The sequence below is a fragment of the Rhea pennata genome, chromosome 3, assembly GCF_028389875.1.
Source record: "Rhea pennata isolate bPtePen1 chromosome 3, bPtePen1.pri, whole genome shotgun sequence".
In the NCBI taxonomy this organism is placed as follows: Eukaryota; Metazoa; Chordata; class Aves; order Rheiformes; family Rheidae; genus Rhea; species Rhea pennata.
The window spans coordinates 79,577,203-79,590,746 of NC_084665.1; the positions used below are offsets into that span (position 1 = coordinate 79,577,203).

The following is a 13,544-nucleotide window of genomic DNA, read 5'->3' on the forward strand; positions in this document are numbered from 1 at the left end:
TGTTTAATATGGGACAAAATGCTAAACAAAATATAATATAGAACCTTCTTCATACTTGTTGATATACTCATTCAGTTGCATAATTTGATAGTCTACAACTCATCTTTGGTCATTAGTGTAAACTAACAATCTCTAAACTAGCAGTATATCAAGATAGTGTTCTTTTAGCCTACTGCAGGATATATCTCAAATGTATTTCTTTTATTAAAAGGAGATTGCAGTGACTTAACACATTTTGAAAATACGGATCCTTGCTGCAGAATGCAGAAATAACCCAAAACAAAAATACCTACTTCTTTAGGGCTACAAAAATCCTGTTCATGTAAACTGATCATAAACTGCTTATTTGCTCAGGTGCATAGGCCTTTAAAATAATAGTTAAGAGATATAAATTGCTCTATCCATTGCAGGAACATATTTACTAAAAGCCTACTGCAGGCAATTTACACTTAATATGATTCTTCTGTTGTTGGTGATTTGAACAATAATACAGAACAGTTCTTACCCTGCTCTGCAGTGCCTTTCTGAACTCCCAAATCTCAGCTGATTAGAGCTGCCAAATACCTCTAACCTCTCTCCTAAAATACTTTTACAAAACAGTTACATTCTTAAATTGTGACATGCCCTTAAAATTCATAAGCTGTATAAAACAAATGAAACAACTAAGCTGCTTGGGCAAAATGCATTTTAATCAATTTATTTTTAGATTTCATATTTATTTTAATAAAAGCTTCTTGAAATGTAAGTTATGCCGATACAATCAGACATGTGCCAAAGACTCCAACAGCTCTGGGAAGCATGTAGGTTGAATTTGGCAAGTTATTTCTATCTCCTTAATCACAGTAAGACAAACTGTTACGTTACATGAATTGCAGCAACAACCAGACACGCCAGTCTAGTATCAGGCCACTATTGTGCTGAGCACTATTCAGACTTACCATAAGGCAACAATTTCTGCCCCAAACTACTCGTGAGCAGCTCACCAAACTCTCATTATCCTCTACAGTGAGCAGTAACTATACTGATAAGTTATGAGATTGTAAATAATCTTACATTACCAACTTGCATCTTATTTATGAAAAAAGATCTGCAAAATGATTTATTTTGAACATCTGGCCAGTAATTTAACTGCTATACTGGTAGTAACAAATATCATATTTAAAGACGATAAGCAATTTTATGAAGTTTCCGTGACACCAAAGTGTTATCTGTGATTCCTTACCTGAAATTCATCAAAACATAAGAGAGAAGCTTCTTCACTTATTTCCTCTGCTACTGGCGCAATTGGGTCATATGATTTGGCCATAAATCCTGGTTTTCTTTTCGGCAAGCTCTGCTTGAGGCGATGTATTCCTGAGTTGATAAAACAGAGAAAAACATTTATTTCTTTTGGGAAAAAATACGGAAAATAAAATCGTTTAGGTAGCAAATAAAAAGTTATGCAATCCAATAAAAATGGCAAATTTAGTACAATTTCAAGAGAACAAAGGTTTTAGTCACTTCCTGATCATTAATAAAAGCTGATAGATTCTGTAATTCGTATTTTCTTGTTTAGAAATATGTAAAATTTTAAAAAAAACATAGAACACTGGAAAGCTAAACATTTTATTTTTTTAAAAAAGATACATGTTACAGTTTTATCTTGCTCTGCGATTCGTTACCTTCATTTCAGTATCTGTTAAAGATTTGGTGCTTTGTCTTAATCTCCTCTATGAGGATCAAGAAACTCTTAGAGTGTTTACAAATCAATGGCACAGCTCTGTCCATTGCATGCTCCGAAAGCATATTTAGCTAAAAGAACCAAGATTAACATCTTTATATTTTAAAATGTACAATAAGATGATAGTGATATAAAAAAGATTACATACATACTTTACAAAATGCTCATTTTTAGGCAGATAGAGCACAATCTATGACAGAGTAAACAGAGGTCCTGCAGTAAGAGGCTGGCTTTGCTGAGATAAAACGGAAACAGAACACAAATGACAAAAAAATCTTAACAGTGACACAACAAAGAAAAGAGGACAGAAGTAGTGGGGGAATTGTTTACTCCAATAAAAGCTTCTCAAGAAAAAAAATGTAGCTGTTACAATACTTGTGAATTAAAGCATTACTCAGCAGTTCCAATGCATTTTACGATTACAGAATTTAGAGATAGATACAACTTTTAAAAACATTTAAAACAGTATCTCAGGCAATGTAAAGCGCCTTGCTGTTCCATATAAGGTCACCCTGTCAGAAAGTTTTCTGGTACTTATGATCAAATTTTCCTTTATATTTCTCTATAATTTTTCTCAAAATTACTATTTTTTAAATTTGCCACCACGGAGGAGTTCTCTTTGGCTTTTATATGTTAATTAGCTGCTGCTTATTCAAACTGCACAGATTGAATTCAACCTTTGTTGTTGGACATGCAACTCTCAAGCAGTTTGGCTAAGATTCTTCTGGCGATTAGGTAATCAATTTGTTTTTACAGATTTGGCCATACCATTGCCTCAGAGAAAGAGCAATTATTCCCGAATCTCTTATATGGGGCACTTATACAATTTTTATAGGAACTCCCAAGATGCAGTCATCAGTTTTTATTTCCATCTTGCCCAAGAGTTTTCCACCATCTTTTACTTCTCTCAGCATTTTATTTTCTGCTAAAGACCCCAATATTTTCCTCTGCAATCTTCATAACTGTTTTCCTATTATCAATGGGTTACGTGTTTTTTTTCTTTTAAATGAGCAACAATTGAGACAGAAGATGTACTTTTCTGAATTTTGGATGTTAGTTCTTCTGTATTTTTTAATTCCTTCCTTCTGTTTTTTTTGCCTTTATCTAGTGTCCATTCTACCTAGTTTCATGCAAACTAAGTTTGCCAGTATCAGTTGACTCTTCCGATCAAAAAGTGTATCTAATATTGTATGTGAAGAAGTCAAGCTGAAGCTTTTCCATTAACACACAATTCTTCAAACTGCAGAGTAGCCAACTTAAGGGTTATCTGTGCTTTAATTATTTTTTCTATTCCCCTTATGCATCTTCTCTTTTCTCATATGATTTTTTTTCTTTTCATAGGTACAGATCACAATCTACCCCTCAGCAACAAAGTGAGGAACACTAATTACTACTAAAATCCAAAATATATGAAGTAACAATACTTGATTTTTTTTCCACAAAAAACAAAACAAGAACTCCTTCCAGACTGGAATGAAAAGAAATATGGAGAAAGGTGATAATGCCTGAAAAAACATAACTACTTGATACGTCACATACAAATCAGTAAAATTAGACCAAAGCACTGATTTAGTTGTCTTTGAACTTCAATACACACACAGAAAATTATGATGTAGCATTCACACACTTATTTGTTCTTTTCTGTGACAGTATTATGTTGATTTCCACATTTATTTTATCATTCAGTTTTAAGAACTGCCTTCTTCAGATTGAGCGTAAGCTAATGGGTAACTGGAGAATGTTTAGTTAAGGAATTGATCCTAAACATATATCCAGTTCTTTATACAATCAGGTATACAGAGTTTGAGAAGAGATTTTTCAGAAATAATATCCAGTTAACACCTATTCCAGAATGACAGACAATGCTGAAGTTCTTTATCTCTTTCTTTCTCTCTCTTTTTTTTTGTTTGTTTTTGTTTTTGTTTAAATACTTAAAGTTACAGGGAGTAAAATGCATAGAAGAATGAGACAGGCTTTCTTCATAGATACTATATTTCATATAATTCTTGCAAATATCAGTGTCTGCACTTACTCTGGTGTACATCTAGCATGAAGCCATGAAAATGGACTCTCTTTTTCCTTTCTACTTCTAAGTGAGAATAGAATATGTCCATCACCATTGTCTTTCCTGTGCCTTCAAATACAAAAAAAAAAACAAAAACACACACCCAACATGTAGTTAATTTAAAAACAGTATGTATTGATTACAATATGATTGTTCATTAGCTTTGAACTAATGAAACTATATTCTCCCACAGAATAAGTACAAGACCAGACTGTTTGGAAAGAAACATTATATTTTATGTCTGAAAACCCATAACAATCACATTTTTATTTTATTGTTTCAAAATTTTGATCTATACAGAGTGGGCCTAAAGGCTGCACAAATGGCTCCCTCTCCTTCTAGAAAATCACCTTAGTGTTTCCTTTTCAAAAGTGAGGATGTTTGGATTCTGCATTGTTGCAATTAGAATATATAAATTCTCTCCCACCCTGTTACTTCCCAAATCTTTAAACTGTATTCTTAAATATTGGTGAGTTGGTAACATGTTGGAAAAAAATATACATATACTAATATAGTCCAGTCCAACAGTTTCCAGACTTCTAACTGCAACTGCATTAAATAACATGTCATATTCTGGAAGAAAAATACTCTGGAAAATTCACTAAACTATGCAGTAATACTATATAAACACAAAGCTTTTAGATGGCTTAATTTGAATAAGCACACATTTACCTAAAATTCCACTGGAATTTACACAGTTGACACTTACCAACATCTCCATAGACATAAAGACCTTTTGGAGGCTTGTGTTTTGCAAAGAGCTGCAAATCAAGAGAACAAGAATAAATACGAATACCAAGTATAATAAAAGCAAGCACATAGCTGCGGTAAAGAATGAAAGTAGCTACATTTACCTACCTAGGGAGGACTAGCTAGCAAAATATAACCTTGAATGTGTTAGTAGCTCAGGACTAGTAAGCAAAAATAACGCTATATTTGTGTGAAAATTATAAAGAGGCCAAAGGCATATGCAGTTTGGTTTAGGTCAGTGTGAAAACACGACCACCTCCAGTCTTAGTCTCCATGCTTTTTCACCAGGACACATACAAAATTACTAAATGTTTCCCAATCCATCATCACAAGAACAAACCCTCTTCCTCGCTAAGTCATTTGAGCAAACAGCCCTAGGAAAAAAAAAAAAGATGTAAAACTAAGCAGTATCACATTACTTGCAAATATATGCTTTATATACCTATTAAAGCAGCTTAAGACACGAGATACATGGCTTACGATATTAGCCATAAGAATTCAGGTAATAAATTTGGCAAATCTGGTCGTATTCCGAGTCTCTTTCTTCTCCACTTTGAATTTTAAATGCAGAATTATCTATGGTTTAAACATGATCAAAATCAATGCAGTCACAGTTAAAATGACATTTTTATATACAAAAAGGGTTAATTTCAGATATGTGTTTTATTAATCACATTTTTTTCCAGGAAGCTACATTTATCTTGAACAAATACAGCTTCAGAATTTTTAATCTCAATCTTACTCAGTACGAACATTGTAATACCTGACGGTTTATTTTCTCTATTTTACTCAATAAACAGATACGTTTACGGAAACATTTGCACTAACATCAAGATTATCAACCTGAATCCCACTCCCCCTTTACTGCACAGCCACTTCCATGTAAAATTCTAAAAAGAAACATTTCTTTAAAAGCTAGAAATCTTAACAAAATTCTTATCAATTCATGCAGCTGAACCAACATCTACAAAAACACTGCACAAGAGTATTCAGTTAAAGTGCTGCTGTGAGCAGAGCAAAACCAGGAAAATTAAAGTTACAACCCTCTGGTCTCATTTGGAGCTGGGTAATTGCTAAACTTGAATCTAGAGCACTTTTCAAAATACAGCACTATATTTAAAGAAATGGGGAAGTTAGTAGCAAAACAATAACTACAATATGAAAGAAAATATATGACCAAAAGTAGAAAGACGAATGTCTCAGGTCTACGTGCCTTTACAGTAGCAGTTTATAGAGAAATATGCAATCATAGCTCTCATATAAGACCACTCATAGATTTAATTTAGAGATATATTAATAGGATACTCAAAAATGTATATCATCAATTGGTGGCCGAACAGGGCTTCAGATGTTCTGAAACAGCTCCATTGACAGAGATGGCTGCAACTATTTGCTAGTGCTTTAAAAGCACAGCAAGCCAATTTAATTGATGAACATTTTTGTGTGCCTTTTTAAGAGCTTGCACTCGTTACAATTACTAAATGTTAAGGTTACACAGCTAAGAAAGAAGAAATGGAAAAAATCTGTATCAGATAAAAATAAAGAAATTCTTAGCTATCTGTAACTAGAGATTAAAAACCATATAGTCATTCTTCGAAGGGGAAAGCCTACTACACAAATTTATTACATAAAAAGATATTAAAATGATGAAATCACAACAAATAGTGAAATAAGCAGTTTCACAACAAATGACACAGAAAAACAAATCAGTGTTTAAAGTATTGCTTTATCTGTCTTCATAAACATTATATAATCAGAACATGCAGTAAGCCTGCCTACATTTTTATACAGATGTTCCAATTTTAACAAGTTCATTCTTTCAGGCAAATTTTATTCTCACTCCAATACTTACCATTTCTAGAAAACATGTTAAAGACGACAGGTTTTTTTTGGTTAAAGGAAACAAATATAATGTTTTGGGATCCATAAAAGTAAATCAACTTTGGCTGATTGAAAAAAAAAATTTTTGAATTGGGTTTCTGTGAAGACAGCAATTGCAAAATGATATCTAGTCGCTTAAAAAAAAAAAAGGATACTGGGAAAAATAATCTGAACAGATTTTTTCTAACTGATCTTCTGTAAAAGCAAATTTAATTGCTCGATGAGGGTAAGGATTTTTCTGCTGTTAAATTACAGGAAATATTTTACATCCAAGCAAAATTATATTGCCTTTTATACCTTAAAAGTGGCAACAGTATCACTTCTGGCAGAAGTGTATCTGCTTCCTCAATCATATTAGATACTGTAGAAAATAAAGAATTCATAGAAGCATTTTTGGTTTTATATCTTTCATAAAATAAAAGTAAACCTGAATTGTAGATTTTTAGTATTGAAACCGAGACATACAAAATCATACATCAGTCCTCCCAAAAATCTTGTGATGAATAAAAGATGGAAGAGATGGAATAAAATTTGGGCAAAATTCATATTCCCCAACACTATTTATCTGAAAGTTTGGCATTTTGTCTAACTCAATTAACTAGGCTCCTTCTGCAGCCAAAGCAGAAAGTCCACACCTTCCACACCTACAGGTGAAGATTCATCCCATTTTAAGCTGAATGGGATTTAACTTCTATATGGCTAAAATTAGAGGAGATAGGAAATAAATAACAGAATACACAAGAAGCAAATGAAGTTTAGAACTGGATCACAGTTTCTGGCTATTCTGCATGACCATAAAGTGGACAAAAATTTTTTTTTTTTTTTTTTTTTTTTGGTAATGATCCTCACACATCTTCTGAAACTTGAAAGCTGCATGAGGAAAATGGTGACTTTGACTCAGATTTCTGATAACATTCAGTCAGTGCTTTTGGCTCACTTTAGACCAGAGCAAGCAGTCAGGCCAATCTGTTCTACTTTCTGGGAAAAATCAGTGGGAGTGAAAGTGGAAGTCTGGTCTTGGTACTTCTGTACTATCCAAAGATGTACTTGGGACCTCAGTGTTCAATTGCTCGACAACAATTTTGCTTTTGCTACAATGACAAGATTTAAGGACAAGACAGATTTTGTTTAAAATGTATGAAATCAAAGATATTAAGGGATGCAATAAAATTTGAGTCTGAAGAGAATAATTTAGAAATCGTTAAATATATGTTTTGAATGCTCAAATCCTTCCAAGTGAGAGCATCACCAAAGATGTGTCAAATCCCTTCAGTTCTCAAAGTTTCTTAAGTCCTGTAACATTCTCTGCAATAACCAGTAAGCACAGCTTATGTGCTCGATTGAGTTTCATAATCATTAATATCTGCTTACAGCAAGAGCTTCTTTTCCTTTTATAGATCTGTTGCCTTACAGATTTTTCAGAAGCTTTTCATGTATGAAAATATTTACGGTTCCACAAAAAGGAAAACACTCATCAGTGTCCCCTGATTTACCAAATTCTGTTCTACTGTCAAAATGTTTCACACATTTCTGTTTCAGAATATGCAAGCCTTGCTTTGACTCTATTATGTCAGACACTTCACTTTAATCACTATCCTCTCTCCTCTAAGACATCAAATTGGTCAAAAGATCTCCTTCACTCTGACAACAACTTATTCTTTCTTCAGTATTTTTAATGATGCACAACATCTTCCCACCTCCCTCCACACTTACTGCCTTGGATGCTTACAGCAAGCAATTTGCTTCCTGGGAAATTCACACACTGATTTGAGAAACTTCCAGGAGAAAATACGTTTCAATATTAAGTTTGTTAATTAAAATATGCAAAATACTGAAGATAAGTCTCTAGATAGTAGGTTAAAAAAACCTAACAAATCTGCTCTTTCTCTCACTCTTCCAGACCTCTTTTTGGTTACTGTTTAGCTGAAGACATTTTCAAGGTCTTGAATAGTATTTAGCATTGTTCATACCCCTTCAAAACATGACCTCACTTATAATTGAGTTTATTTTAAGTCATTAGTACAGCAACTCAACAACTCTTAAGATGTCCCAATTGCTATTATTCTGAAAAGCTGGAGACCTGAAACATCTATGCAAACTCTCATGACCTTGAACTTCAATTCAGAGGATCTCAAAATATCTCAACATAGAAGGCCATCCTTTCACAAGTTGAAAATCAAAGACATTGTTCAAATTTGAGCAATAATTTTGGAAAACAGAATTCTTGATTTGCAATAACACTAATTGTTCTCCCCCCCAGCAAATTCATTCCAAGCTAATCCCCCCTCCCCACAAAAAAACCTGCATCATAATAAAATATATATATATTTATTATCATAAAGGATTTTTTTTTCCAAAACTACTTACTTTAGAAAAGTTTTGACTGTGAACTAATGCAAGTTTCTCAAATAAATGCTGAAATACTTCCATTGCATATGATATTAATAACTGTTCCCTTATTTTTATTGAATAAAACTGTTCAGATAAAAAGTGACAAAAATAAAAACAAAGCAAAACAGTTTTTCAATGGCTCATAACTGAAAGAAGTTTCTAATTCTGGAGTAACTGTCATTTTAGAAATGCAGGAGCCTCTTCTATCACAGACAATAAAATTATAAGCATCAGACTAAAGAAGCAGCTGAAAACTAGTTTCCCTGCGCGCATGCACACTCTCTCTCTTGCTCTCTCCCCCCCCTTTTTTTCACTGCTACTTCTCAAGTACCTTCTCTTCAATGAGAGAAACAGAAAAAAGCGTATATGCTTGAAATGCTGCATGACACTTTTTTTTAAACTTCTAAAAAAAATGCCACTAGATTCTTTTGAACACAGGAGATCTCACAATATAAGTAAGTTAGTCAAGTTTCCAGAAACCTCCTGAAAAAGCAAAACATTGATCTACAGATAATTATGTATTATTTTATTATCAAATACAATGTCAACACTTTTATCATAAAACAATGGAATATCTACAGCAGAATGTTTATCTTGATGTCCTAATACATTTGAAAATTACAAATTACCAAGTCTTCATGGGAGGAGAGGATCAACAAGCTAATCACCAGTACAAGATATAGCTGCACCTATTTGCTAGTACTTCTTGGAGATACCTTATACTAGTTATGTGAACTATTTTCACTCATAAGCCTAAATTCTGTTAAATGTACACTCACTTCAGCAAACAGTGCTTATCACTTTTTGATAGGAAAAGCTTTCATTCTGCTCTTCAAAACTGAACCAAGTCTACAACAGTATCACAGACCCTCGGCTAAAAATTCACAATAGACAAACACGCAATAAAAAATTCACTGGATGCAGGCAGAGGAACATGCCATTACATCACTATCTACAACTGATACAGTGCTGGACGCCTATGATTTTACCAACTGCTCTTTAGAGTTGTGACTCTTATTCTGGGGAAAACCTTCATTAAGAGTGTTGAGTACAATTTTGCTGTAGCAAAACCCAGCCTTCACTAACATTTAAACCCCAGTTTATTTGGCTTAAGATTTCACTATGTTTCAAAAGGAGCTCTGTTCGAGTTGATGAATAACTTCCCTAACAATAGCAGAAGAGAAACAGAAATGCTATTATTTGCTCTTCTTCACGATGGACCACGATTCGATTTAATTACACAAGCTGGTAGGCTTTATTAGAATCACACAAAACTCACTGTTCTTCTCCTTTTCTGGAGCTCTCATGTGCATCATAGTGCTCAATCTGGTCATTAATCTTCTTAAGATTTTTATATAAATACCAAGAGCTACAAGTTGTTGCTCAAACTGCAAAAACTCTTATCCCAAGAGCAAGTAGTTCTACAGCCACTTTTCATGAAGTGAAGGCAGCATTACTTTCCAGATATCAGAGTCATGCGACAATATTTTAAAGCTAATTCAAACTTGAAGTATGGAACTGAAGGAATACATTAAATGAAAGAGCGGGTATTTTAAAGGAACTAGCAACCACCATGTTAATCCCTCGAAACAATGGCATTTGATTTTTTGATGTTTTAAAATGTCAGTCAGGATGGCTTTACTGCAGTTAGCATTGTTATACAGGAACAAAATACTATCATAATCTCCTAAATAAGATCAGTATTACTTTCGTTCTGTGCAATAGAGATTTTCTTCCCTGTTCATGCTTCCCAACTAAAGGAACAGTAAATAACAAACCCACCTAACAGCTACTGCTCTGCAAACGCCTTACAAGACACCTGCTGTAACAATGATAACTCAGGGAACTCCAGTCAATCCAAGTCAGTCCTAAAAGTTTGTTCTCTGATTGGGATTTTGTAGAACAGAAAGTCCAAACACCCAAAATAGTTTATCAGTAGACATGAGAATGCTAACCAACTAATCCTTGGCTTACACAGCAAGACCAAACCCTTGTTCACAATATTTTTCTAAAGAATGAAAGCAAATCAAAGTTTGGCAGTATGCCCAGAAGATAACATAAGAGCAAGTCAAATAACTGGCTTCCTTTTGAGTGCTTTCCTCCTTTACAATTCATGTATAGTTTATGTGGATAATTTTGAGATAAGCAGTTTAAAAGACTACAAGCCCAACATGCAAACTGAAAAGAAACCTGAGAGAGAAGAAAAAGAAATCCCACATGAAACATCCGCCAGATTCAAGTTTCTGGCATGTCAGATTATGCTTATGAAAGTAGTTTGCTTAATCAAGGACAATAAGGGAGGTTTATGAATTCAGCCTGACTTCCTTACACTCAGGGGAAATCAGTATCTTTGAGGCATTTCACCATATTGGTTAAGATAACACAGGTAAGCAATACCTTTTTTTTCTTGGGGGGGGGGGAGGGGAGAAGGGGGAATCTCTTCCTCTTTAAACTTTATTTGCTGCTCGCCCAAATCTAGTCAGGAGTCCGGTATAGACTCAAGAATTAGCCTATAAAGTCATCAGGACAATATGGATACTCAGGCAAACATCCACATACAATATGAATGAAATAAATGCTTCAAAATACCAATATACATTTCTCAGACTGCGACTATCATTTTTACACTGCTTCTATGCTTTTAATAGTTTTTAACCATAGAAATCCAAAATGTAAAAAGGTAAGTAATGTGATGGGCTGTCCACCAGCGGTAAAAGGCAAAAATACTCTCCACACAATTGCCTGGCTCTAATTCCTGTTCCAGAGTTAGAAACAGGGAATGATTTAGGCTGGAAGGGACATCAGGAAATCGTGTGGTCTAACCCTCTGCTCAAACCTGGGTTAATTTCTTCCAAAACAGAACTTTCAAAGACATACTCATTGCCCTTCAGAATCTTGCCTTAGCACTTTGCTTCCTGTACTTCACCACTCTTGTGTTTTTTTTCCTTACAGAGTATTTGCCTTCTGCTCCCAGAAAAATATTTCCCATTCAGGTTTCTTCTCTCCTCATATCTCCTTCCTAGGTCTCGTCTCTACTTCCTTTCATCAAGGAGTAGGAAAAGATTCATGGTATTTCCAGTGAGGGCTATGATTAGCAAATACAGGATCTCCAGCTACAAATCTTAGTCTAAAGCATTCAAGGAATGTAAGAGGCAGTCTGATATGCAAACAGGTCTCAATGCTCCACACCCTGCCACCCTTCCCTGTTTGAAGCAAGCATATGAGTGGCCATTTACAAGTGTAATACTCACTCTCATAGCAAACTTTACTTTTTCTATCCCTTAAAGCTAATATACATCACAAGAGTCTTGGGGTGGTAACATGTCACTTGGAGCCTAAAGGACAGAGGACACCATATCTTTTAGATGCACTTGAGGCCTACAGGATTTGGCACCTCTGATCTCATGCAATAGCACTTGGATGTGCCATGCGGACAATAACGTAGTAGCTGTGCCATGTAATAGGAAAATTTGGAGTTATAATGCAGAATATATGGTCAAGTAACAAATCCAATCAGTTAGATATTTAGACTTACGCCCATGAGATGAGGTGTGCTGCACAGAGAGTGTTGAGAGAGGTTGACATGCACAGAGTTTCATTAGCAGGGTCTGCAGTTGATGGCATACATTGACTGCAATGGTGAAAGTTACTTTGAAGGAAAAATAAAAAAAATAAGTGAGGCAAGAGAAAGAGAGAAAAGGAAAATTCCCGGTGGGTGGCTGGGAAGATCAGTGACAGGTCCCAACTAAATATCCTCCTTGGGGCAAGGTGTTGTCTCTCCATCACGGCAGAGTAATGGTCAAGAGGATGATGATGAGCATTATTTTTGCCATACTTTTCTTAGCACTAAATACTTTTCATCAGAACCTGCTCAGACTTGGTACTCGGTGTTCCCACTTAGGACACTATTTGTGCTGATTAGGCTAACCAGGTGCAAATGCTGCACGTTTGTTGGTCCTTAAGCTTCTGCACACACATACTATTGGCTAACATTTACTGAGTATCTAAATAACTAGCACCCACTTTGGCGAGCTCTATCTTTGGCTTTCTCTGCTACAAACTAAAACCTACAAAACATAAGGCAAGGAAATCAAGGAAAAGAGGGGCAATTCTCATGCCAATTCCAGTAGCTTCCCATGAGAACCTGCCATAACAACACTATCAGGGTTTGCAGGTGCAAGGCCATAAGTGCAACAATCTGAGAATAACAGCACGAGAACAATAAACAAAAAATACTGTCACAGTGGCTCTGGGAAACACTGCTTTAATAGCTTCAGGGAAATGTTACTGAGTTGCACTAAGGCACTATGCAACAGGGGTTTGCCTAAAGTTTTAATACTGTGAAAAGGGGCTTTGATGTCCAAAAGTAAGCAAATGGAATGCACACCACAGTCTTTTCTCCTCACCTCTGCTGGGACTTTGAACACTGGAAAGAATGGACATTTTTAAACAAGTCATGTCTGATCTATATTATAATGTTTTGTAAAGCTTAAATTATTTAGCTTAGATTATTTAAACTCTGCATACTATTTTCATTTATATTCATGGAAAGGTCTGCTAGAACATAAAACACTTACGTTCAGCACGTGTAACCCAACCACACAAAAATTATACAAACTCTTGAGAGTTAAAAATCTAGTCTAGGCCCTCCTCTCCTATATCCAAATGATAAAAAGGCATTTTAAAATGGCAAAAAGCAGACGTAATCAGAGCCATTCTTTAAGCTGGTTGCTACAA

The 13,544-nt window shown here is 34.8% G+C and overlaps 1 protein-coding gene across 3 annotated transcripts in view; it reads right to left on the reverse strand.

Annotated features, from left to right (window-relative positions):
* Window positions 1-13,544, reverse strand: part of AFG1L (AFG1 like ATPase) — a 71,966-nt gene that overhangs the window by 51,466 nt on the left and 6,956 nt on the right. For 2 of the 3 annotated variants that reach the window (XM_062572674.1, XM_062572673.1), the window contains exons 3-5: window positions 4,495-4,546; window positions 3,753-3,854; window positions 1,223-1,353 (exon numbers count right to left, since the gene is read on the reverse strand). In XM_062572674.1, coding sequence (XP_062428658.1) covers window positions 1,223-1,353; window positions 3,753-3,854; window positions 4,495-4,546 — 285 coding nt within the window. The remainder of the gene's footprint in view (window positions 1-1,222; window positions 1,354-3,752; window positions 3,855-4,494; window positions 4,547-13,544) is intronic. The other variant, XM_062572676.1, reaches the window with a different exon arrangement.